Source organism: Gopherus flavomarginatus, chromosome 7 (assembly GCF_025201925.1).
Source record: "Gopherus flavomarginatus isolate rGopFla2 chromosome 7, rGopFla2.mat.asm, whole genome shotgun sequence".
Lineage (NCBI taxonomy): Eukaryota > Metazoa > Chordata > Testudines > Testudinidae > Gopherus > Gopherus flavomarginatus.
The window spans coordinates 87432051-87459434 of NC_066623.1; the positions used below are offsets into that span (position 1 = coordinate 87432051).

Here is a 27384-nt window from a genome sequence, read left to right on the forward strand (position 1 = left end):
TGAGGCTCTGGGCTCTGCTGCTGTCAGACGCCAACGCTTCCTCGCTTCACTTGTCCCCTTCGGCCACAGGCTAGGACAGGTGCGTATGCGGCTATGAAACCGACTCCCCACTGACGCCTTCTCAGAGCAATTTGCACCTTCCTAGCTGGCAGCTATAGGTACGTGGGTTGACGCGCACGGGCTATTGGCATCAGCTGTCCTTGCACTTTGCAGAGATGCTAACAAGATCTCCCTGTGTAGTTTGCTGAGGGCAGGTTATATAAATAATGTGTCAGGGCTATCGTTAAATAAGTAAATATATTAGTTTCTGTAGATGGTGCTGCTGCCGCCCTGGGGAAATAGCTAAGTAGTCATGGAGGAGAAAGGCATAGGAGCAGACTGCGAAATGCAGTTTTTCTATTGTTATCCTCCAAAAGGTCAGTTTGTGTGCAGTCCCCCTTTGGCATCTCACTTCCCAGAAGGTTGGGGGAAAACTCTGCAATGAAAGACTCTGTGGAGCTACCTTTAGGATGTAGAGATGGGGAACAATTTCTTTCCTTCATGTATCCATGACATTTTATAGCCTCTTTAGAGTGCCAGGCTGCCACACTTTGAGTGAAGCTTTGAGAAACATGAGTTGTTAACTTTATAAATGTTTAACTATTTAAACATGGATACCAAAGTGAGTGATTCATTAAAATTACCTGCAAATAGATCAGACTTAACATGCTTCCTTTTTTTGCTTTAAGGAAAGGTTCCAGCTAACTATGTAAAACTGTTTCTATGGTAATAGTATTGGTGCTGTTTGAAACAGTGCCTAAAACCCTACAATATTTCCTAATTGTTACTTTCCTTAAAACTTTTATAACTCTCTTTTTTTTAACCCATAAGTGCTTTTCTGTGTTGGCACTTTCAGTCATCTATTGTAAGACTACCTCATTGGTGCCTTGGAATAAAAATACTTGGCAGCGATCATCCTAGATGATAAGACTATGGCCTTTGCTCTTAAAAGTTTTCAAGTACAAACAATGAAAACGTTGTTACTAGTTAAATACCCTGTCTGACTGTGTTTTTCATAATACCTCATTTAAAAAGAAACTGAAGTTGAGTTAACCCTATACAAAGAGATCCAAAGTTATGTCAGAGTTTTAATTCTAATTGCTTCTTGTGTCTCTGGGCATTGTAGTACTGACTAATTAGTCCTGCTCTCTCTACCAATGTATCATTCTCATTGAAGCCAATGGCAGTATGGGTGGAATACTTGATTTTTTTGTAAGATCTGCCCCCTGCTTGAAGACCCATTTAGCATTATCAAGAGAATTTCAGGCCCCAGTATGTATTTCCCCTAACCATTATAGAATCCTTCCCAGGACTTTGGATGTGGTAGTTATGAGATGGAAGCCTGCACAATGCTCTTAAAACATCAACAATAAAATGACCTGTATTGCTGGAAGCAGACCTGTAACATCTGTGTGTTGAGAAATTTTACCATTCTGAGCCATGATGGAGGCTTGAATATAACCAAGTATTAATAAAAAGTTACTCTTCTAGCCATGCTTCCTCCCCCCAACCCTCTATAATTGGTTTATGACGTCCAAAATCATAAGTGGAGTTCTTAAAGTAACTTCCTTTACTACTAATGATGACAGTGTGGGAGATGGAGAGACTTTGGCAGTGCTTGTTTATGAAGGTGTGATTGTTTTGATCTAACATATGATGTGTATGGCATCAATGCAACAAGCTTGTTGAGTGTCGGTACCACTGCTGGTCTGCATGCAAGTTAATAGAGTGAAAAATAATTGTTAGTAATTGAGTATGGCTACTCTGTTCTGAAAATGTCAGTGGGGGAGAGGAGATATAGATATTTAAATTTGCCACAGAAACCAAAAATCCTGTATCACGAGGAGGACGTATTGCCTTTAAACCAAGGTGAGTGAGATGTAAGAACTGTCAACAAATTTTGTTAAAAGACGTTGGAATCCATCATGTATACTAAAACCTGCGGCGATACGAGCCCTCAAAACAGAAACATATAGTGAGCAATTTTAAATATAGCTGTATTGTTGGTCCTAGTAATAATTTTCAACATTAAGAAACTATATGCTTTTCAGGCCTTTTTAAGTACTCTCTGGAGAATTAATACCATGCAGACCCTTGTATACAGCTGAGTTCAATGACTTAATGCAACAACTGAAGGAGAAATTAATTTTTAATGACTTATAGTTGGATATTGGATATAAATTGTGAATGAAAGAGAATTTTCTAGCACAAGTAGCTTTGAAACTTGATTTTGTCTATTTAAAATGTCTTTTCCAGTGTATTCAAAACTCAGCTAAGAGCAGGGGAATCAAATCTAATTTCACAATGTAATGGAAACAAAATTCTGTCCTTTTGTTCACCTATTTTAAAATAAAAATGTGTTTTGAGTGTAGCGTTACAAGCTCTTCACTTTGACCCCAGAACATCACAGTAAGAAGCTTTTGTGATGAAGAATGTAACATCTCTCTAACATTTGCTTGATGCTCTTTACCATGTTTGGCTGCAGTCTTAGCAAGCATAACAGAAAAAATTCCTGTTACTGCATTTATGCTAGGTCCTATTATAGTACTGTCAGCCCCAACGATTCAGAAATCATGAGTCAGGCCCTGCAAAATCATGAGATTAAAAACCTCACAAACCCCTCCACACCTTTGGGTCCTTCTTATTTGCTTTCTTTTTGATGAGCTATTAATATGCACATAATCAATGCTCTCAAGATTTTCTCTGCAACCATAAAGGCTAGACACTTTTTTTTTTTTAAACTTTTTTTTTTTTAAATGTAATCTGACTCAGGATCTGGGGCTCCAGAACACTAAATATCAGACTCAAGATAAAACCATGAAAGTTGAAAATACAGTAGCAGTATCTTACTTTTGGACCAGTTGCTGCCTCTAAGTTATCTGTATTGTGTGAAAAGGAGAACTGGCATTTGAAAATGCTATAGGTCATTTAAACTTGAAATAATTAATCCTGGCCTTTGGCCTGGTTCTACTTTTTAGACAGCAAGCTTGGAGATATAGGGGTAGATAACAAGTACCCTTAAAAGCTGATGACGTACTACAGATGTCCTTCTGATTTATTTCCTTCTATGTCTAAAACTTATCTCATATTTGTGGTTTTGGTGGGGGAAGAAAAGAGCTTTTTTGGCAATCAGTTCGGTAATCCAAAGGGACAAAAATGTCACTTGTAAATCATGGTCCTAATATTTTAATCTCTAAATTCAATGTCTTCTGAAAACTTTGTTAACTGAGCCAAGATATTGCTGTAGTTCTAAAGAATACATACGAGATATGTCTTGCTATTTGTGCAATGTATCATGCAAATATCTTTAACCTGCTTGTAATCAGTAGACTAAAATCTTAAGTATTGTGTGTAATAAAAGTGATCTGCTGTTTACTGTACTCGTGCCTGCATGTTTTTCCAATTGACTTGCACAATGGCTTTTTTCTTCCAGAAATGGAAAATGCTGAAGTGGTTGTAAGCAGCTGCAGCTCTCATGATGATGATAATCTTTACAGTTACAAACAACACCCATCCATTTCACAGGAGCTGCTTTTGGAAGACGAGCTTAGAAGGAAACTTAAATTTTTTTTCATGAACCCATGTGAGAAATTTTGGGCCCGGGGTAGAAAACCTTGGAAACTTGGGATTCAACTTCTAAAAATAGTGATGGTTACCATCCAGGTGAGTTACTTTGGGAGCTGGGGCTTTCTTTTCACTCCATGGATACAAGATAGGAGGAAGGTAGCTGATAAATATTATACTTGCTGTGGCACAATGTAACAGTACCAACTCAGGCTTCTCTCTTAATAAGCAACTTTGGAAGCCTTGGAAATATGGCAGATGTTGTGTGGTATGTGCATACCTCATTGAAAACTCTCTCTCACACACACACACACACACGTATGTACGTACGTATATATGTGTCAAAGTAGAATTTAAGTACTCTCTCAATCTTTTCCTTCTCATCCAACTTTAAAGTTTAGTTTGCTAGACCAAACCTTTGTTTGCCTAAACTGTCATTATCTGCCTCTGTCTCCTTTCCCTTGTGGAGAAAGTTTATGCGCTAATTCCTCTCCTATCTTAGTCTTCAACCAAAGATCTTCCATAATTTCTGCTTATGGAGTGCAGAACCTAGTGACTTTCTGCTGTGAAAGCAAGAATGTGGAGGACAATGGTCCCACAGGCTACAAGAGTAAATTCCAGGAATCTTTGTTTCCTTGATGAAAACCTGGTGTGCTCTGTGTGCATATATGCCTTATTTTATATTACTTTTACTGCTATGTGTTAACATGGATTGTCTTTCTCTTGTATAAGCTAGAAATTGGGAATGGGAGGACCTAAATTGGAAGTAAACTAATGTTGAGCCACTGTTTCCAGGGAAACATGCCCATACATGAATAACTTGAAATCTTTATCATCTTCTCACTAGTGTGTGTTTACATGTGTAGCCCTAGGGTGATATATTGAGATGATGCACTCTTAAATGCCAGAATTATTGGTAATCTAGTTATCCTCATGTAGAAATTTCACTTCCAGGGAACATCAGGGCTGTAAAATTCTCCTTTAGCCCAGTGACTGTCTGTTTTATTTCCTGGAAGTCTCTTATCTATTAATTGGCAGTAAAACCACTAAAGGGAATTCTGGGCTCCTGTTAAGCCTATATAAAACTCTGTGTCTCTTCCTCCCCAGGGTAATACTTGTCAACAGGATCTTGTGCTAGCTAATCAAAACCTTTTAATGAACAGTTAATTCACTTCTAATATCTCTTTAAAAGCTGGTTTGGGTTATTGCAGAATGCTGTGCTAATGCTGCTTTTTTACCAGAGTGCAAGAGGTTAAACGACTACATTTCCTCTTCTACATCATCCCAGGGTGACTTTTTTTTTTCTTGCTTGAAAGCTCAATCTGGTTATACCTTGTAGCTGTTTGAGTTGAGTCACTCTGGTATTTCTTGCTTTCCAAAATAACCTCCGACTATGACTGTCAAAACATGTGTAGTGACTCATTTATAGCTTGGCTAGGAGATGGGATGGCTCTTCCTCCCCTGCTCCTCCTTTTTAAAGAAAGCTGTTAGCCTTGCCTCTATCTGGATGGGAAATGACTTTCCAAACACAGGAGGCGGTTGTACCTACACTGAAGGAATGATCTTCTAGGCTATGTATTCTTTAAAGAGGAGTTGGAATTTCCAACATGTGTCCTATCCTTCTCCTCTCCCCCGCCCCCCAAAAAAAAGAAGCTGGCAGTGTGAGCTCCATTTCTAGTAATAGTCTAATTCAGCCATTGCTAGTGAGTGGGGTTTCTGTGCAGAAGAGGAAGGGTAGTTTTACTGTAAGCCTTTGCAGTTCCAAAGGAAAATTGGCTTTTAAACACTTTTCTCTTTCTTTCTCCCCCCATCCCACCCCCAGTTAGTAGTTTTTGGGTTAAGCAATCAAATGGTGGTTGCCTTCAAGGAGGAGAACACTGTGGCATTCAAGCATCTCTTCTTGAAAGGATATACAGAAAGAATGGATGATACCTATGCTGTATACACACAAACAGATGTCTATGACCAGATCTTCTTTGCAATAAACCAGGTAAAAGTTTCCATTGTGTGGAAGCAGAGCAAGAACTGACAGGGAGTTGAAAGGGATTTCAATGAAAACAGTCTCCTCTGTGAGCAAGAGTCAGGCTAACTGTAACCCTAATAACACGAGATTTGTAGAAGCGAGGAGTGTGTGAGGTGAGTGAGAGAGAACTGTATGAGAAGTTGTTGCGACCTTGTGTAGATAAATATGGAATGTAGACTAGAGTCTAAATAAGTGGGGAAAATAAGATATCAAGATGACCAATGTATAAACAAAATGCAGCTGTTGCTTATTATTGTATGTAACAGAAGGTATAAATGCTTGCTGTAATTGTTTACCTGTAGAGAGACCTGCCTAGGAGGGGAAAGCCCTGTGTCCTAGTGCACTCTCCCTCTATGCAATGGCTTGAGCAAAGTATCTGACTTTGCTGCACCCAACCAGAGAGTGAGAACTATGTTTTTCTCTGACAATTGCAATATGTCTAGTACGTAAAAAGCATAGGAAAGAACCTATAAAATGTAACTTAAATCAAGTAATCTCTCAAAACTGCAAAATATCTAAAGCTGGTGTCTTAGAAAAAGAGTTGAGACTGAAATAAAACTGGTCTCTTTTAGAAAGAAATTGAGCTAAAAGCTGGAAGAATTTCCCATTTCCCAACTTCTTTGGGAGTGTTGGAAAGGGAGAAATTGACAGGAGAGAAGGTTGATCTTTTCTAAATTAAGAGGGCAGAGTATCAGTGAACAGAAACTTGTACTCTTAATTGTGGCGTCATTAACATAACTTAAGTGTTGAGTAATTTTACAAAGTCAATAGTAGTAGATTTTTTAAAATAGTCTGTGACTCTGTATTATTGCCAAATCCTTGAGCTCTTTGTGAAGAATGATATAGGATTCGTCAGACTGATATTCTACAAATGTAGAGTCATAACTGGAGTGTGCCACTTTAGAACTGTATGGTAGATTATGTGCTATATAGTAATACTACTGTCCTTCGTTGTAAATTCAACTAAATCCATTAGTCTATAGCTGGTTTTAAGATGACTTGGTCTCTCTCAGCTGACTCTTTCTTCAAGTTAGGGAATGATTTCATGCTAAAGTTGAATTAAAATGGGTATGAAGGAGGAGACTTCTTCAGTTTAAAACTAGTGTCTCCTCACTATCGGAGGAGACCAAAGTTGAATTTCCTGACTAGTCTCTAGCTTGCTGGGCAAAGTATGAGTACTGGGGAAGTGGCAAACTCAGTCTGGGGGAAGGGAGTTTGTCATTCAGCCGCAACTCATCTGGATGAATGTTGTCTCATTCTTTGGGGAGTCATATCCCCACAGTTTGCTTTGTAGATGGCTGGATAAATCTAGGAGAGAATCTGAATTTTGGTAGCAGGTCTCTAAGATTTTTCCAGGATGAATGAAGGATGATGGGGAGGAATTCAAATAATTCTTTCCCTGTGGAGATTAGAGGAAAAGCAATTTGTTTTTTAATTGGAGTAGTGAGCTGGGGAAGAGTGGCTATGTTCTCCAATAACTGGAGATAGCTCAGAGGCTCTCAGTCAGAAGTAGAGCCAGAACTTGTTTTTCCAAATACTAAGCAAAAAGACCTATCACTTCTCTAACAGATTCAACAATTTACATTTGTCTATAGTGATTTTTTTAAATCTAAATGCTACAAGGAATGCTTGTCACTAAACAGTTTCTATTGGCACAGTTGCCTTTTGGGATAACTAGACAGAATGGTCCACACTTTCAAATGGGAGGTTCCCCCTTTATCACAGTCAAATATGTTTTGCATTTTGGCACCCAGAAGTGAATTATGGGACCAGATACATGTACTTGTCTCTAAATACCTCTCCTTGGTGGTGCTAAATGGGGCTATATCAACAGCACAAGATCACTTTTTGAATTTAAGTGCAAACCAGGATCTATCTCCAAAGAAAATGCAAAAATAACAGTGATCACGCAAACCCAAACACTGAGGCCTTTCCCCAAGGCCATGCCCCTGCCCTGCTCACACCATCCCCCCCTCCCTCTGCTGCTCGCTCTCACTCACTTTCACTGGGCTGGGACAGTGGGCTGTGGGAGGGGGTGCAGGCTCTGGGCTGGGGCCAAGGAGTTCAGAGTGTGGGAGGAGCTCTGGGCTGAGCCTGGGGCAGGGTATTGGGGTGCAGGAGGGAGCTTAGAGCTAGGGGTTGGGGTGCAGGAGGGGAGTGCAAACTCAAGGAGAGGGTTTGAGCTCTGGAGGGAGTTTGGGTGTGAGGGAGCTCAGGGCTGGAGAAGGAGGTAGGGGTGCAGGAGGGGTTGTGGTGTGCAGGCTCTGGGATGGGGCAGGGGGTTGGGGTGCAGGATCTGGAAGGAGTTTGGGTGCAGGGGGCTGGGGTTGAACTGCAGGAGGGGTCTAGTGTATGGGCTCCTGCTGGGCACCCCTTACCTCAGGCGGCTCCTGGGCAGCAGCAGCACAGTGGGGCTCTAGCAGGCTCCCTGTCTGCCCTGGTCCTGCACTACTCTTGGAAGTGGCTTCCATGTCTGATAGCCCCTCTGGGGGGGAGGGACAGGTGGCTCCACACTCTCTGCCCCTGTCCTCAGGCACTGCCCCCACAGTTCCCATTGGCCAGGAATGGGATCTGCAGGGGTGGTACCTGCATATGGGAGCAATGCATGGAGCCACCTGCTCCTCCTGCCCCCGGGAGCTGATGGTCACTTCTGGGAGCAGCGCAGGGTGTCTGCCTTAGCCCTGCTGTGCTGCCAGACTGTTAGCAGCCCAACTCCATGTTTGGCTGCAGGAGGGTTGGCAACCCTATCATGACTGGTCAGTTGTGGGGTCTCAGTGACTGAGATCGACTGCCAGAGGCTCTGTGATCGATTGGTTGGTGACCACTGATCCAAACTAATACAGCTTCTACAGAAGAGACTGAGGGAGTCCCACATCTGAATATCCTATAGGCTGTAGCCCAGTGATTAGAACATTCATCTGAAAGGTGGCAGATCCCTGCTCAAATGAAAGGGAACTTAGGGGTGTAGTGAGGCAGTGTGACTCCCTGCTGCCCTGGAGGGGGAAGAGCCCATCCAGAGGCTGGGGTGGGCGGAGCTAGGGAGCTTTGAGCCCACCCCTCAGAGGGCCAGGTGGCGACCCAGGAGTATAAAGGCTGGCCCTCAGAGCTCAGAAAGGCCGGAGCCACCAGAGAGGCCAGATGCCTCCAGTCTAGCCCATGACTGGGAAAACCTCGCGGCTGCCAGGACTGGCTGGGCCTGCCCTTTACCTGCTACCTGAAGGAGTTGCCAGGCCTACTGCTCGCTGAGGAACCTATGGTGCTGGATCCCCGAGAGGACAACCCCCTGGCCCAGGTACCACCCAACGGGGAGTCTGGAAGTAGCCTAGGGGCAGCCGACCCTAGTCTGGCTGCAGCACTGCCAGAGCCCATGTCAGTGTGTTGTGGCCAGGATCCCCATTGACTAAGCAGCAGGTCTGCTGCTGCTAGGGCCCCAGACTGGGACACAGTGGATTGGGAGGGCCTGCATCCCACCTGCCTCCCAACTCGTGGGTAGTACTCTCCCTCTCTCCCAGGCCTTTGGAGGCTTGGGGCCTACTATTGTTGCTCAGCCCTGTCTGAGGGCCTGAGTTCTGACTCTGCACTGCCCCGCCCTGACCTAGGGCTTGGGCTTACGGTGTTGGTTCTAGTACTGCAAGGGCTGCTGAGGAAGACCCCGCAGACAGACTAATTCCCCAAGTGTCAACTGTGGTTAGTGAGCTGGTGTGGCTCCCCGCCATCCTGAGGGGGTCGACCCCCCGCAAACCCTTGTACAGGGCTCTCCCACATTGCAAGTGAGTACCTGAGCCATTGGGCTAAGTTATGAGGTAGGTTGCCTAGTCTAGTGTAAGTTTGCCTATAGGGGTCAAATCTGGTATGTGAGCTATGAAGGCACTTTCTGGATTGAGCCCCACAAGTGAATTTGGAGTATGGCCTGTGTTTTCTGGTTTGTGCATTGCTCTGGGGCTTACGTGTCCAGAAGTCTTGCAGGGGGCTGGCGTGCGTGTGTGCGTACATGCGCACAGGGAGAGAAACATAGGTGCAGAGACAGCTTTTACTGCAAGTTTTTTGATGCCTTGTAACTTTAGGCACCTAAAGGGCCCAACAGCAGCTGAATGGGGGATCTGTGAATCCCAGTGAGGCCTGATTCTGAGATTTTTAGGTGCCAAAGTCCTTTTGTAAATCTAGCCCTTAGCTGCCAAAGATCAACAATTCTCTCATTCCAAACTTCTGGGCAATTGTTTGAGGGATATGATCCTATTTCTTAAACATCTTACAAGACTGTAATTTTAAGATTCAAGGGCACAACTTATCATGGTACTGTCTGCCTAGAGAAGTCAAGGTAGTGCCATGGCTGGGGAGCTAGCTTAGGACTTGGGAGTAGAGTTTAACTCTCTGCTCTGCCTGTGACCTGGGCAAGTAATTTTCCTCTGTTCCCCATCCTACCTCACAGGGTGTGTGAGAGTATATACATTGGACTGTGAGGCACTTGGATACTACAGTAATAAGGGCCATAGATAGAATTTTTTTCCCTAGAGTTGCAGGAAACAGACTTGGAGACAAACTGTGTGAGAAGAGGGAACAACCTGGTCTTTGTGGTGGGCTGGAATCCCAATATAAATTTGAACTGCCAAGAAGCCAAAGTTGCAGCGGAGGATTGGCAAGACTATTGGAAAAACCCCAGCCATACCCTGCTATGCTGGAAGCAGGGAAAAGCATGGTATATGAATGGCTCTGGCTGCTCTAGGGCATCCCAGGGTCCTGTATGTTGAGTAACTCTCCCAGAGTCAGATATGCTAGAATGTGCTAGTGTGGTTGCTTTTTTGTAGCATCATCACCTCACACGAGAGGATCTGTCCAATGTACCTCTAGGATCAAATGAAATACTACTGTCAAACCAAATAGCTCATTTTTATGTCAATTTTGACTAAGCAACAAACTACAATATTGCTATATGCCTGGGATAAAACCAATCCTGAATCAGATTGACAGATGAAGGACTTCAGTGGCTACTTGGAAAAATCTGGTATTAGCGATCTTCATGCCCCAATATTAAACATTTTGAGGCTGTTGCCTCCCAAGTCTTATCAGTATGCTTTTCATGTCTAATGGCTTTAATGCAAGGATTTCCAAGTGCTTTAAAAATAATGGATTAAGGTCATCCTAGGGATTTGTAAAGAGAGAACTTTAATAGAAAATGCTGCTTGTTTAGGATCTAATCTGGATCTTTTGGTCCAGGCAAAACTCTCCTGAAGTTAGTGGACAAGTCTAGCTGAGGAGTGTGGTGTAGCCCTTCTGATTTATTTAGGTGACCTTTTAAACAATGAGATGGTTATAGTCTACATTCAAACGAATACTGACTGACGTTTTTCAGATGTAGCAGCCTAGGTGTGACTTGACATCTAATTCAGTTTGACTCTTATTGTTTTGACTTAGTACTTACAGCTGCGCAACATATCTGTTGGAAATCATGCTTATGAGAGGAGAGGAGGAGAACAAACAGCTATGGCAATCTGTCAACAGTTCTACAAGCGAGGAAGCATCTGTCCTGGAAATGACACCTTTGATATCGACCCCAACATTGAAACTGGTGACACACCTACCTTCTATCTTGTCTGAACTCTTTATTTGTACTCAGTAACTTTTTTTGTTTTGAATTTTTCCTCAAACCTAATCAGTATTTTATAGTTGTATTAAACGGTCATGGAATCTGCAAATGTTTCTCCTCCAGCATAATCTGTTCTACATTTTTGTGATCATGTAGTCTGTCTTTAAACTCTTATTGTAACCTAACATTTGTGAAACATGTAAAGCTTTAACTTTTTTTAAATTACTTGCTATTCTGATGCCCTTATGTTGAGGGAAGTAGCACTAGTTTTAGCCAATGCTACTGGTATTTTGCCTGACTTAGACTTTTCTATGGCATCCATCACCATATTATGAAGCCTCTTGCATTTACTAATCCATTTACCATCACAACATCCCTGTGAGATAAGGAAGTAAATAACTAATGTTAATTCTTCAAGTGTGCCTTAGGTCAAGAATGAATTGAGTTGGAGTGCAAGGAAGTCCACAATCTTGCAAACTGATCTCTAAAATGACAGATCTATTTGAGAGAGTGCTATTTTGACTTTAGTTAATAGCTCTTATGCCCACTGGGGGGTTGGTAGTTTAATTTGTTTTAAACCGACACTGAATCCATCTGGTGTTTTGTGCCTCTTTCTTCATGGCAGAATGTTTCTATGTTGAGCCAATGATGCCTTTGGAAAACAGAACACTGGGAAAGCACAAGATCAATTTCACTTTGGACTTTTATAGGTGAGGTGGAATATTTTTTGTGTGTGTGTGAGTGATTCTAGTACTATGAAAAGCTAATTCAAACTTGCCTTCCAGACTTGTAACAGTACAGCTTACCTTTAAACTGAAAGCAATCAATCTCCAGACAGTTCGTCACCATGAACTCCCGGACTGTTATGACTTTACTTTGACAGTAAGTGAATACTTCAATATATTTTGTATTCACCGTAGTAAGAATTCTTGCATATGTTGATACCTTCATAAGGGGCGTACTATACATTTAAACATGGTTGTGCACCAGGGCTCAGTTATCATGGTGAGTGGGTCGACGAGGCAGCTATAGTTTACAGTAGCCTATAAATAGTTGAAGGTTGGTGCTGTGGGAGCCACAAGACATTTTGCCAACCTTTGTTGATAAACCATTAACCAAATGCTACCAGACAGCAAGTATAAGAAATTAAACCTCCGCCTTTGAGCACACAATATATTTTAAAAAAACAACTTTCTCTTCTCCCTAAAGAGACCCTTCTAAGAATAGTTATGTGCAGTTCCGACTAGAATGGGATTGTAACTTAGATTATTTATTTTAATTTATATTCCAACAAATAGAACAGAGTAATTATAGCAAATAACTAATCAATCAGACTATATCTTTTTTCTGTTAGTCAAATTTATATATGTAAATATGTATTATCTTAGTTGGAAATTCCAAGCTTTCTAATTTTCTTCCTAAGAATATTATGGGTCATTGTTATGAAATATATAAAAATTTCTAAGCTTTTGTATAAAGTTACAGGTGCTTATATAAATCTCTGTTGTTCACACAGATAGTGTTTGATAACAAAGCACATAGTGGAAGAATTAAAATAAGTCTGGACAATGATATTGCCATCAGGGAATGTAAAGACTGGCATGTTTCTGGATCAAGTAAGTAACAACTAAGTTAAAATACTTTAAGGCATCCATAAATGTGTTTAACTCTTGTCATGTTTATACAGAATTCATCTGCTCTGGATGGGGTTTGTTCCATCTTCTCATCCTCTTTCGTTTTTACCTTGCCAACTAATATGGGGAATTATGTAAAGCGGGAAACAAGGGATGAGAATAAATGGTCTGTTTTGAGACTGGAGAGAGGTAGATATTGGTGCCCCACGAGGATGAGTGCTGTTCAACATGCTTATAAATGATCTGGAAAAAGGGTTAAACAGTGAGGTAGCAAAGTTTGCAGACAATACAAAATTACTCAAGATATTTAAGTGCAAAGCTGACTGCGAAGAGTTAAAAAGGAATCTCTCAATCTCTGGGCAACAAAATGAAATTGTTGATTAAATGCAAAGTAATGCATATTGGAAAACATAATGCCAAATAGACACACATGATCTAAAAGAAAATTTAGACCCCCACTCAAGAAATTGAGCAAGCATCGTCATACCACTATCCACAACATGCAGCAGTGGTCAATAAAGCTAAGAATCCTAGGAAACATTAGGAAAGGGATATATAATAATAGAAAAGGAAAAAAAAATCAGTGCCACTGTATAAATACATGGTATGCCCACACTTTGAATACTGCATGCAATTCTAGATGCCCCATCTCAAAAAAGATATTAGAAATGGGAAAAGGTACTGAGAACAACAACAAAAATGATTAAGGGTAGTGAACAGCTCTCATCTGAGAAGAGATAAAAAAGACTGGGACTCTTCGGTTTAGAGAAGAGATGAATGATAGTCTATATAAAATCACGACTGGTGTGGAGAAAGTGATTAAGGAAGTGTTTATCTATTTGCATAACACAAGACCCAGGGGTCACCAAGTGAAATTAATAGGCAGCAGGTTTAAAACAAACAAAAGGAAGTACTTCTTCATACAGCACAGTCAACCTGTGGAACTTGTTGCCCTGTCATATTGAGGGCTAAAACTACAATGGGGTTCAAAAAAGAACTTGATAAGTTCAGGGAGGGTAAGTCCATCAATGGTTATTAGCCAGGATGGTCAAGGATGCAGTCCCATGCTCTGGGTGTTCCTAAACCTCCAACTGCCAGATGCTTGGACTAGAAGACAGGGTGGGTTACTTTACAATTGCCCTGTTCTGCTCATTCTTTCTGAAGCATCTGGCATTGGCCACTGTTGGAAGATAAGATACTGAGCTAGATGCATCATTGGCCATACTGAGTTAGATTGTTTTTATGGACTTTTTAGTACAAAAAGGCTAGCACTATAAGTCTGTCAAAGATGAATGATAGTGGTGGAAAAGTAAAGCTGGTTCTTACATAATTCACTTTTTTATTCTAACATGTGCAAAGGCTGTATCCAGTAAGTTTCCTCACCTGTATTAATATGGAGTGGCTAGAAATATACCTAAATGTCTATTAGAAATATACCTAAATGTACCCTATATGTATAGAAAAGGGGGAGTGGAGAGGGCAATGAAACAAAATAGTTTTCAAAAACTTTTTGTTTGTGAAACCTTTTTGTTTTCACGTTTTTCCCTGCTTCAATTAGCCCTATTAGCTGTGTTTTACCAACTGTTCACTAGATGGCATGCTAGCCCAAATGGATCATGCAGTGCTGGAAGAAGGTGCTTTATATCAGACTTGTGTGGTGATCTATATTAGGATGTGGTGCCCTGTTTAAAATGTGCATCACACTAACACTTTTACAGGTCAATCCAGGAGATTCTTTTGTAACTTAATCTCAAATCAGTGGTGAAACGTACTAGTCAAGTTTACTTGTTTTTACAAGTGGAGCCAAAAAAACCAAACTCCCAAACATACACTTTTAAAATCCATTTTAATTAAGTTGCAAAAATTGCTCAAATGTGAGCCCATAGCTACATATATGGCAGAGATCTTTGGATATATAAAAGGTCAACATGTATCTTTTGTGGAATGGTGCAGCAGGTACCATCTTGAGGTCAGATAGCACTTCAGCACCCTATTTTTAGATTGACAGCTTGCTTGTTTCAAAACCTACTTGGATTAATAACCATTTGTAGAGCCTTTGGTCTCTAAAAACCACTTTAAACACAAATCTAATTACTAGAATATCTTTTGCGGGAGACAGGTTGTATAAAGCAAGCATCCTGTTTTTTAGTACTGGAACTATAATCCTTTTCTGATGGTTATCTGGCTTCAAATACATTTTATAGGAAAACTCATGTATAAAATGTCTTAATCCTTTAATATAGTTCTGGTGCAAACCTTCATCTGCCTAAATGTCTTGATTGTGTGTGTCATTCTTAATATACACTTTTTATTAAAAGCAACATTGGTTAGAGTAATTGATGTACAGCACAACTCGTAATACTTGGATCTTGACTGCCTGTGCAGCTGTGTACCAGTTACCTGCATTGCTCTGGGAGAGGAAGGATGGTTCAGTGGATAAGACACTGGACTGGAACTGAGAAGATCTAGGATCAGTTCCTGACTCTGACACTGAATGTCTATTATTTCTTTATTTGTTTTAAGGCTTCCATTCCTGTCACTGTAAAATGAGGAACAGTATCTCGTGCTCCCATGCGACACTGGAGATACCTCTAATATTATGACATGGGGTTATTTTAAGACAACTGCTCATTTTCAGAAGATACTGTACAATCATGTTGGCTTGTGATCTAGGAAACCCATGGAGTGGTTATAGGTCTTCTAAATGAGAAGCACTAGTCAGTTTAATACTGTTAATATTTGCGGTCAATGTAATGCATGACTGTCTATACAGCTGTCTTTTTTTTAGATCTGTACAAATCTAAGTTGCAAATGCACAACAGAAAAATGTAATTCTACCTTGTTAGCAACTATGTATTTGCTCCAAGATACAAATAGTATTCACATGACTGTCCCATGCCTTCAAGCACTGACAAGGTCAGTAAAACGTGCTATCTGTACAACTTGCTCAAGAATGCCAGTAAAGAACTATAAAAATATTCTAACCAAAGCTGAAAGCTCCTTGCAAAGGAAGGCAGGAGATACATTAATACTGAAATAACTTGCCAGATGGCTTGCCTTGTCTTGAGCATAAGTGCAATATACTGGTTTGTTTAAGCCTACAACTTGGTGAGTGTTGATCTATCATACTGAGACACTCATCAACTTCATGCTCCTACATCTCTAAGCTTTAATGGGTGAAACTCTAAATTATCTTAATCCAAACTGGATATATATAGTGATTCAGACTTGAGTTAAATGGATACTCTTAGAAAGGCAAAATCCATTGTGTTTGTGCACAATTATAAACATGTTTTGGGTTTTTTTGTTCTTGTTTTTTTGCAGTACAAAAGAATACTCATTACATGATGATCTTTGATGCCTTTGTCATATTGACTTGTTTAGCCTCATTGATCCTCTGCACACGATCAGTGGTTAAAGGATTTCGGCTCCAAAGGGTGGGTATAACTTATCCTAAGGAATGGTTTTGAGCTGTTTAAACTTAGTTTGACTGTAGCTGCCTTTCCTTTTTTTTTTCCTCTAGGAATTTGTAAGTTTTTTCCGACATCATAAGAAAGAAGTATCTTTCACAGATCAAATGGAATTTGTCAATGGGTGGTACATCCTGATTATTGTTAGTGATGTCTTAACTATTGTTGGCTCCACACTAAAAATGGAAATACAAGCTAAGGTAAGCTGTTCACCTACTAGGTAGAAGCAAAACTGTTTTTGAAATTCCATCCCAGTCTGAATTCTCGAGTACAGCCAAGCAATACCCCCTTAGAAGTTTCCAACTAGTGGGGACCAAAAACACACTTTCTTTGTTAGGCATTTCACTTCAGGTGAGCAGTGACTGGTCATTAGAGTTTAGAACCCTGAATATCCTTAGACACCCAGCTGCCTCTTCTCTTCACTCTTAAGATGTTTAACCCTGTCCGCTTTCCTTTTTCCTCCTCCCATGTAGTGCCAGCTGTACTAGATATAGATGTGGCTTTTCAGTTTAGAAGTGTATGTATGTGTAACTTTCTGTGCACCATTGTACAGTACCTACAACTGGTTTGAGGAAAAGAGGTAGTCCTCAAATACCTCTTCACTGCAACTCCAGCTCCCAGTCTCCAGCAACTGCCAGGCTGATGCCTGCTTAACCTTCAGTCTGCAAGAGTTCTGAATATTTCCAGTAATGGGAACATCTCTGCTACAGTACATGATAACAAAATAGACTTGCACCTTCCCACATTCAAAGTTAGATGTGTACAGTCTCTGCTACCTTGATACCTTCTCTAACCAGTTCTGGTGCTATCACTTAAGCTTTTGGACCACAGTATTGCTATTTATATCTGAAACTACTTGCTTCCATATTAAAAAATAATTGTAACAGAAGTTAGGGAGACAAGGTGGGTGAGGTTAATCTTAATGGACCAGCCAAAGTTGATATTTACTTGTTAATATTTCTTTTGCTCTTATCGAAGTGCCCATCCTAGAGTCTAGGTGCTCAATTTCTTAAATTATACAAAAATGCACAGTGATTTTTATAACCCATGTCCAATAAGAATCAATCAAGAATTGCAAAAATATTCCCTCCTGAAATACCCAACCTTAACCTAATGCTACTTGCCCCCAAAACTCCAGCAGATTAGCTTTGCAGCATGCCTGTAAGCTTTAATCCAAGTTGACCAAAGAATAATTCTGAAGAACCAGTTGGTGGTGCTGATTACTGTTTTTAAATTATCCTTGCAAAGTACCCAACTCCCAATTATAGGAGCTATATGCTCCATTCTTAAAAATAAAAGGAAGGTAAGAAGTAAATACAAAAATGAATAATTGATTTATGGTCTGGGGAATCCAGGTACAAGAGCAAGAAGGAATATATCTGACTGCAAGATTTCATCTACTGTGCTGGTTTCTTATTAAACAGTTTTGGTAAAAACTGGGATTGTGGGGTTTATCTTTCTAAGACTTGATATCCTATGTAATCTGCTCAGAAGTAAAGCACAGGCACACTGCAAGTCCTGCAAATTTAACCTGGGATCTGAATAAACATCTCTTCCTTGTTGTACACTACTGTCTGAAAGTTCTGCCAGCCAAATTACACCTTGTGAAACCCTTAGCTACATTTCTGCAAACTTGCTGAAGATAAGTGCAGCTTAACAAATGTAGCTGATAGATAACACAAGAAGAAATGGAGTCCACCCAACTGCTCTACTGCTTCTGCAGGTTTAACAGGAATTAAAAAAAAAAATTACTGAACCTTTTGTCACTAAAGTGAGCTGTTTGTATTCTTACTCAGATCTGATGCTTAAACATAGAATCAGGGTTGGAAGGGACCTCAGGAGGTCATCTAGTCCAACCCCCTGCTCAACGCAGGACCAATCTTCAGACAGATTTTTGCCGCAGATCCCTAAATGGCCCCCTCAAGAATTGAGCTCACAACCCTGGATTTAGCAGGCCAATAATCAAACCACTGAGCTATCTATCCCCCATATTTTTGCACTGTTGCCTTTCAAAGTAGAACTGCAGTTAAAAACAGGCTGATGAATGTATTAAGTTGGATGAAAGTAGACCAATGTGTGTAGGTGCTGACAGAATGGAAAACCAGTGGAACGCAAATAAAATCTAATTCTGTGATCATTTAGCTTCTAAAAACTGAAGTATCTTTTTCCTTGGTAACTTCCTAGAACTGTGGCACTTGTCTGAGCTACTTGTTGGTTAGACCTGATTCCTTCTTTTACATAAAGATCTATTTTGCTTAGGCAGGAAAATACATTTCTTGGACATGATGGCTATATTGTCTATTAGTCACATTTATTTAAATACTTTCTCATTTCTTGCTTGCATCTATATAATCTAGTAGAGTTTTGCCCACTAAACAGAATTGGTTTTGGTCAGTATTGGAATGGGAGATAGAGGTTTTCAAGGAAAATTAAGTGTTTCTTGGCGAATTGCTATAGCAATGACTAAATCATAGGCTAGCACAAAAAGGGAGACTTCTAGTCCACTGTATGGTTTTAACACTGTTCTTTCCTGTTTTATATATACAGAGTCTGACAAGTTATGATGTCTGTAGTATCCTCCTAGGAACTTCCACCATGCTTGTTTGGCTTGGAGTTATTCGATACCTAGGTTTCTTTCAGAAGTATAATGTAAGGCTCTCCTGGGATCTCCATGCTGTTGGTATTTATTTTATTTGTTGTTACCACATAACTGTAACAAATATCTGGCTGGATTCTAACTGTTAATATTGGTTTCTGCAGCTGCTTATTCTGACACTACGGTCAGCATTGCCCAATGTCATTAGATTCTGCTGTTGTGCTGCTATGATCTATCTGGGCTATTGTTTCTGTGGATGGATTGTACTGGGGCCATATCATGTTAAGGTACTGTAATATTTGAGGTTTTTAAACTGAACGAATTAAACCAGGGGTGCTCAAACTGGGGGTTGTGATCGCTTGGGGTTGCAAGCTGGCAGCTCTGTGGGGCTGACAATCCAAGCCCCCAACAAATTACCCCCTAATTTTTAATTTATTGGAGGGGTCATACTCAGTGTGTGAGAAAGGGATCATGAATACAAAATGTTTGAAAGCCACTTATTAAACTGAATGAATAGAATTAATTCCAAATAAGTTTCTAAATTATAAATTATTGCTAAGCATCACAATTTCAAGGCTTTCTCTAAGATGAAAGTCTGTAAAGCCTTACTTACCATAGTTTTTGAAGGTTGACCAAGTACAATGTTGTCTTGATCACTTTTCTCTTCACCATTATGAAAGTCCTGAGTCAGAAGTATGGCGAGATTGATTTCCTAATCACAAGCTGGGGCTGTCTATGCAATGTTTTCTGAGAAATAACTTGGTCTTGTGCAAGACTAACTTCCATTTTCAAATTTTTCAGATTTTTTTCTTAAAGGGATAAGAACTAAGGGACCAAAGTCAGCATGTCTTGCTATTAGTTCACAGCTGAACCAATCTGAATCTGTGTTGAAGACAACTAAACATCTATTATCTAGAGAGATTCTACCAGTGCGTGTTGTCGTCATATCTGTTTGCAATGCAATATCCTGTATTCTCTCCCTGCTATGCCAGGACCTGCCTTTAGCCACCTTTGGCTCTACAGGTCTCTACACAAAGGAGGGTTGACTGGGTTACAGGATTGATTGATTGGGTACAGTGCCTCATGCTTCTTGTAAAGAGTCTAGGACAGCTGAGGCAGCAACATTCAACAGCTCTTCACTTATTTTAAAACCAAGACTGAAGCAAACGTAACTCAGTACTAAATGTTTGGTTTGGTTTGGTTTCCCCTTCTCCTCTAGTTCCGTTCTCTGAATATGGTTTCAGAATGCCTTTTCTCACTGATAAATGGAGATGATATGTTTGCCACATTTGCAAAAATGCAGCAGAAAAGTTACTTGGTTTGGTTATTTAGTCGGCTTTACCTCTACTCCTTCATCAGCCTGTTCATCTATATGGTGCTAAGTCTCTTCATTGCACTGATCACAGATACATATGAAACAATTAAGGTAGGCATGGTCTTTTTTTCTTCTCTTTCAGAAGAAAAATGCAAGAATGGTTTGCATGTTCAATTGTGATATTAATCCAAAACCCATAGAATTCAGTGCTGTTGCCAGTACATGTACCTATCTGGTAATTAAAGTTGAAATAAGATTAAAAATTTACAGAAACTTTTTCTACTGGAAATGCCAACTTTCAGCAGCTACAGTATTGCTGGTTGATCTCACTGGCTAGGGAACAAGCATAATGGTTTGGTCATTGTACATCCAGACTTTACAATGTATTGCAAAGCACTGAGGTAGATGAGGTAATATGCTCTAAATTCATGTACACATTTATAACTCTCTCCTAAAATGTTAGTTTCCAGAAATCTTTGATTACTAACTTAAGGAAGAGTGACTAAAATATTAACGAGAATTGTTTAACAGATTCTCTTCCCACCTTGCCCTAGTTTTGACAAAACCAATCTGCCTTCCTATCCCCAACTTTCATTTTAAAGGATAAAAATCTATCAGAATATTTCTGCACAGTGTCTGGACATTCTGAAGTGCAGTAGTCTTCTAAACCCAGTTTTTACACAATTGTGTGTTTAGTGTTGAGGGGAAGGATTTAAATCTTAGCAAGACTATACACAACAATTCAGCTTTGTATTGTGACTAATCTTCAGCATTACCAGCAAGATGGCTTTCCAGAGACGGAACTCCATGACTTTATATCGCAGTGTAAAGACCTACCAAACTCAGGCAGATACAGATTAGAAGAGGAGAGTCCTGTGTCTATCTTCTGTTGCTGTAAACGGTAGGCATCTGGCTTAATTTGCCTGCCTCTTACTAAGTAGCTATATAACATGAAATCGTGATGAGCTATGGTATATCAGCAGGGCCAGCTCTAGGCCCCAACACGCCACGCCACGGGGGGCGCTCTGCCAGTTGCCAGGAGGGCGGCAGGCAGCTCTGGTAGACCTCACAGGCACCGGAGCCGTGGGACCGGTATGCGGCGTGCTGCCGTGCTTGGGGCGGCGAAATGGCTAGAGCCGGCCCTGTATATCAGAAATAGTTCTTGACTGAGTCTGTGGATTTCTAATGCTTTAAGAGTCCTGCACTATCATACAAATCAGCTATCCTCTTCAACTGGATTATGTTATGAAATACTGCCAAAGATATATGTCTAACTTAAATTATTCCAGGCCTCAAATATTGGAATCAAAGCAGCTATTCAAGCTTTTGCAATAGATTACTGTCCTGCTCTAGTGGCCAGACCAGATTTTAGAGTCTGCTATTGCCTCTAACTAATGGCCCTGGCTCTTTAGTTCAAATAAGGGTTCCTGCTGTTTGGATCCAGAGATTATATGTTCCCTACAGATGCCCTATCCAATGGAGGTGTTAAAGTTAGGGGCCCTTCTGGGGATTTGGACTGTAAAATCTGTAGCTTCAGCTCAGGAATATTCATAGACTCTTACCTGTTTTGTGCCAAGGACTTCATATTTGTCTGTACCACCTTACTGAGTAATTCAGCCACCTTGTATTGTGTGTGTGATCTTTCTGTTTCCAGTAGTAGTATCATTGGCCATTAATGAATGGCTCTGAGTTATTTTGAAGACTCCAAATTAACTACATCAAGTTCAAATGTTACTTTCCTGCAACTAGCTGACAACTTTCTTTCTTGAAGGTCCTAATGAAGATATTTACAAGAACGTGGGAGTGAATTCTGGAGACTTTTTTTTTTCTTTTTAAAACAGCACACTAATCACAAGAACTGGATAGAAAAAGTGTCTGGAAAATTCCTGAACTTAAAGCTCTGTCTCTTCTTTAAAATAGTACAAACTTGTTACAGAAGTCTGAGACTTGAACCTCTAACTGACCATTGTCTAGTTTAGATTGTATTTTTCTAAGCATATGGCTCTAATTGTCTCATCTAGTTAGAATTGATGCAAAGGGAATTATGAAACTGGCTATGCATAGTGATCTGGCTAGACTAGACTATCCAACAATATTTCCCCAATAGATAAACAGTTGGACAATGGTAACATAAAACAAACTGGTCCTCAACACTACAGACATAATGAATGCTAATCCATACATGTACTGAGTTACAGTACTACTTACCAAAGGCCTTTGGTTTCTTCAGATTTTCTATGTACCTGCAGTAATAGTGTTTAAAAAAAAATCAACCAAAACTGAGTTTCAGTAAAACACATTAGATAAACTGCCCCTGGAGACAGTGTAGTAGATTAACATAAATGTTCAAATCTAGTTTAGGGCATAAACTAGCAGGCATTCATGCGAACAAGCCATACCACCTGACATGACTGGTAGACTCTTCTCGGAGAGGCCAGAGTATATAGCCAGGGACAGGACAGGTTGGGTTGAAGTGTGGTGGCAGAGCTGAATGGGGAAACTTTATATAGCTTATTAAACACACCACTGGGTAGGACCAGGCATGTAGCCTTTCACTTCTCTTAACAGAATGTTGACCTACATTTTTAAAGAATAAAGGTGAGGTAAAGGAGAAAATAAACATATCAGCAACAAAAGTACTTCCAAAATATCCATTTTTATTTAAATATTTCCTCTTGTACACAAGATCTTAGACTATTTTTGGAGTCTAAATTAGATGTATGGAGGTTTTGACACTCAAATATTGGAAAGTGGATATTTGATGGAGCTATTATCTGCTGCAGTCAGAAAGGTGGTCTGTGGAATTTTGATACAGTACTTCAAATATTATAATTCTGTGCTCTTAAGAAGTCAGTCCTCTTGCTTTAGAACCATATTTTTATGGAAGCTTTTTTCTCCATAATCTGTTCACTTGAAGCAGAATAATAACGGAGGAACATATTTTAGATTGCACACGTAAGAGCAAAAATCCTATAGGTGTAGTAAAATGTACAGTTAAATGTTTATGTACTATGTACAAACTTGGAAGACGTTAAACATGTTCTGTCTGAATGTTTATATTTTGTAGGAAAGTGCTGAAATAAACATTTGCAATTGAAGTAAATCTTGAGTGAACTAGGAGTAACTTTAAGATCAGCTTTTTCCATGACCAGTATCCTTATACTTTGGGCAAGGATTAAATATTGGACTGATTTGAGATGAATACCTAAACTTTAGCTCTTGCATTTATTTTTTCATTGAATTATTGCATATTAATCTTTCTTTGGTTTTCTTGTGTAAAACAGTCATGTAGAAGTGGTAGGCCTATCATAATAGGTTCTAACTTAGCACAGAGGCCAAACCAAATGCAATAGGTAGCAGAGCTGGGACAGACTGAACAAATTCCCCCTAAACTAAATTTCTAGCAAGTCATTTCAATAAGGCTTATTTCACCAGCATTTTGGTTATCTTGAGAATGCCATTCAGGGAAAGTTCATTAGCATGTCAGCACTGATTGCAATTCTTTGCCTACCAAACAGGGCTAAGCATAATGTACACACTACTTAAAAAGCACTATTGCAGCTGCAAGGACATCTGAAAGAAATGGCATCTGCCCTTATGAACCATTGAAAGGGCATCATCTCTCCCACCTGATTATTTCCTAACGATTTCATCATAAACCTAGATGACATTATAAACTTTCTCTTGTTTTTTTGAACCGTTCTGACTTACACAATTCAGCAAAAACCAAATCTGATTACAATGCAGAGTAGTGTTACTGCCCTAATACAGATGGAACACCTGTAAATAATTAGGAATACATAAAGACTAAAGGTGAGCTAGGGCCCATTACACAACTTAGCCCCTCCCATGCAATCTTTTCACAATTTCTAATACCTACATATTGCCATATGAGGCAAAACAGGTTTATCCCAGCCACAAGCCAGTGGCAAGGTACTCTCCCCCTTGGACCTTTTATAGTCATACTTCTCAGTTCTTGGAGCCAGTGATCTCATATTTGATGTGCTGTTGGAAATAGCCTGTATTGACAATCCTGAATCTTAATCAATACATTTTCTCCTTGTCCTCGTCTAATGTTGAAGCCAAACTTCCTCAACCACTATTCTGGCTAGTTAGAGAATGAAGGTGGAAGATGACTTATTTTGAGCAACAACCATGCAGGTTAAGTACAAGCAACACCGGGCTCCAAAGCTGGCATTGGATGATATGCGTACTGAGACCAAACGTAGAAACAACTCAAACACCTTCCTCTGCCTTACATAAAACTTAATTCTAGTTAGAAAATATTAACTATAATGTCTGGCAGATCTAAACCAGGAAAGAACATAAACATTGCCATATAGCATCAAAGCAATGATGCATCTATTTACAACTTCCTTTCTCAGGCAGTGGCTAATACCATATGCTTCACTGGAAGGCTTGGGAACATTTTGCTGTGGCAGAGCTGGCCCCTTGGTGAGGCTTCTTCCTAACTCCTGTTAGTTAGTGGTTGGCCTATGCCCTAATGCATAAAGATTTGTACCTTGTCTATTTTGTTAATGAAGTTATGGATGTCTATACATCAATTTTATTTTCTGGGATCTTATTAGGCTGTTTGGTCTCAATGGTGTCCTGCAATTAAATTCACCAGGTTCACTATTCACTGTGAGGAAATGTTTCCTTCAGTCAGTAGTAACTTTTGCCTTTTACTTCCACTACTGAATTCTCCTTTATTAGAAGAACCCGATTCCCCCTTTGCTATACCACTATTTGTATAACTATCACTTCTCTTATTCATTTCTCCTCCAAATGGTCCCAATCTTTTCTTCAGTCACGCATACCACTTTTATGTTGAAGCCTTTTTATGTCTTATCAGATTAGGCCCTTGTCTCTGGACGTTTTTTTTTTAAATGTCATCCCTTCTGAGAGAGAGGGTGAATTGAAAACACTCAGGTGAGGGCATATCAAATTACATAATGGCGTAACTCCGTATTCTCTATCTTGTTCTTTCTACATGTTAACATTGTTGCCTTGCTCCCCTTACAGCTAGGACAGAACTTCTAACATCTATACTCTGTAAGAAGAGGCTTAATCAAACTCTGTAAAGCTATTCAGAATGAGCTAGTTTAATCCTATCCTCTTCCACCCTCCAGCTTGCTAGAGTAATCAGATACCATTTCACATCTCCTAGCTCCCAGATGAAAATTGGGAACAGCTCTGTGGGATAAACTGAAAAGGGGACCCCTCTAGGTTTTGGTATGGAGGTGCTCTATAGGTGTCTTAAAATTCTGTAGCAGCTGCCTTGACCTCTTCTGTAAAATACTCCACTTAAAAGTTATGAATACTTTATTCTAAAATATAATAAATCCTGTTTATCAATATTGCCTTTAAAGGAGGCATGGTTTAGTAATCCTTACCCAAAGTCTTTAATGAAGCAGAGGTTGCAGGAGGAGTGAGCTGGATGTTTTGATTTACTTTGGAACTTCTTTAAGAGTTTTACCTACAATGCTCTTTGCCTCTATCCACAACTCAACTCTGTTTAAAATATGGAGGAGACAAAACCTTAGAGGTATTTAAGTGTCAAATCTTGTTGATAATCAATGTAAGCTAGGGACCTAAGTAGGTTTGAAGATCTGGGCCTGTACATGCACTTTAAAATGTTCCCCCTTTAAAAAGCTGAGGTATAAGCTTAGAGGCCTTCTGAAGTGGTTTAAAAACTCTGAACTGAAAAGGAATGGGGGGGTAGGGCTGCTCCTGGCCCCATCAGAAAGGCCCATCTAGCCCCAAATTTCTGTTTCCAACTCTTCCCTCACCCTTGGCTTGAGTTTGTGTAATCAATATTTACTTATTTCTTGGTGGCTGGTCAACGTCAACCTGGACAAACTGAACTGGACACTTTTCCTTTGAGTTATTTGTATAAGTTGTTTTGTGGTGGTTAGAGTACTGTAATAGAAAACTAATCAAATAAAAATTAATAGAGCTTGTACTTTTCCAGCTGTTGGAATCATTAAATATATTGTGAAATACTGTCTGCACTTTTTTCCTTTAACTTTTTCCCCAAGATTTATCAAAAAACAACTTCAGGATAAGTAAGTAGTGTTTAGATGTTCAAAAAGCTTGGGCCTGAACTTCACCTACTGAAAGCAGTAGGGACTTTGAAGTCCAGGGAGGAACGTGGTCAGAACAATATTCAAAGTATTTTAATTGTACCCGTCTCAACCAGAAAACATTTTAGCTGGCAGAAACGCAAAGCTTGATTTAAACCCCCCATTTTTTGGTTTTGTTTTGTCGACATATGTAGCATCTGCCTAAATCCTGCTTTAATCTGACACATTTAAATCATAAAATGGTTTTTTACCTGTGAATCTTCTCTTTGCTATAACAAAGCATTGGCCTTGGAATTCACAACTGTCCCTAAGAAAAATGTCAAACCAAGTTCCAGAAATTGTGGTCCTTTTTTTTTTTTTTTTTTAAAGTGGTTTACTGAATGAATGTAGAATGGCTCAATCTAATAGAGGAAATAGTTTTCTTTAGTATGGAAGCTAATTTTTCAGCTATCGTACTTTGAGCTTGCCGAAGCTAAACGTTTAGATGATGGCAGAAGAAGAATTAGACCTGAATTAGAATCCTGCTACTAACTATATTAAGCACAATATCAACAAAATGATGATGAAACCACAGCCTTATCCACAACTACCTGACAAAATTAACTAAGACATATCACCATCCCGATTTACTGCAAAACTGTTAGCTAACAGGACTCTTCAAAGTCCTGTTTTAATGCACACTTTATTCAGCTGTTGTAGTAGAGTCTGGGACCCCCATTCAGGGATGAGCACCCCCCAATGCTAGGCACTACACCAGGGCTAGGCAAACTATGGCTCATGGGCTGCATTCAGCCTGCCTGCCATTTTAATCCAGCCCTCGAGCTCCTGTTGGAGAGTGAGGGCTGGGGCTCACCCCACTCCAGCTGGGGCATAGGGTTGGGAGCTGCTTCACGCAGCTCCCAGAAGCAGTGGCATGTCCCCACTCTGGCTCCTATGCATAGGAGCAGCCAGGGGCTCCACTCACTGCTGTCGCCCTCATAAGCCAGGAATCATGGCCAATGGGAACTGCAGGGGCTGTGCCTGTGCACTAGGCAGCATGCAGCAGCACTGGCTGGCCATGGCTCCGCATAGGA

At 40.2% G+C, this 27384-nt stretch overlaps 1 protein-coding gene across 1 annotated transcript; it reads left to right on the top strand.

Moving 5' to 3' along the window:
* MCOLN3 (mucolipin TRP cation channel 3) lies at positions 1–22047 on the top strand. Its single transcript, XM_050962185.1, has 14 exons — positions 1–158; positions 3473–3702; positions 5426–5593; positions 11039–11192; positions 11836–11920; positions 11996–12092; positions 12727–12826; positions 16169–16281; positions 16368–16514; positions 18862–18963; positions 19075–19197; positions 20130–20336; positions 20996–21126; positions 21997–22047. The coding sequence occupies exons 2-14, from the start codon at positions 3475–3477 to the stop codon at positions 22001–22003; spliced, it is 1662 nt and encodes a 553-aa protein (XP_050818142.1). The 5' UTR covers positions 1–158; positions 3473–3474; the 3' UTR covers positions 22004–22047.
* The last annotated feature ends 5337 nt before the right edge of the window (positions 22048–27384 follow it).

Excerpts from the sequence above, each read along its gene's own strand:
- MCOLN3 (XM_050962185.1), top strand. The coding sequence starts at position 3,475 with ATGGAAAATGCTGAAGTGGTTGTAAGCAGCTGCAGCTCTCATGATGAT. Across the intron at positions 19,198-20,129 it reads TGGGGCCATATCATGTTAAG|TTCCGTTCTCTGAATATGGT; the intron begins GTACTGTAATAT and ends CTTCTCCTCTAG. Across the intron at positions 20,337-20,995 it reads ATACATATGAAACAATTAAG|CATTACCAGCAAGATGGCTT; the intron begins GTAGGCATGGTC and ends ACTAATCTTCAG.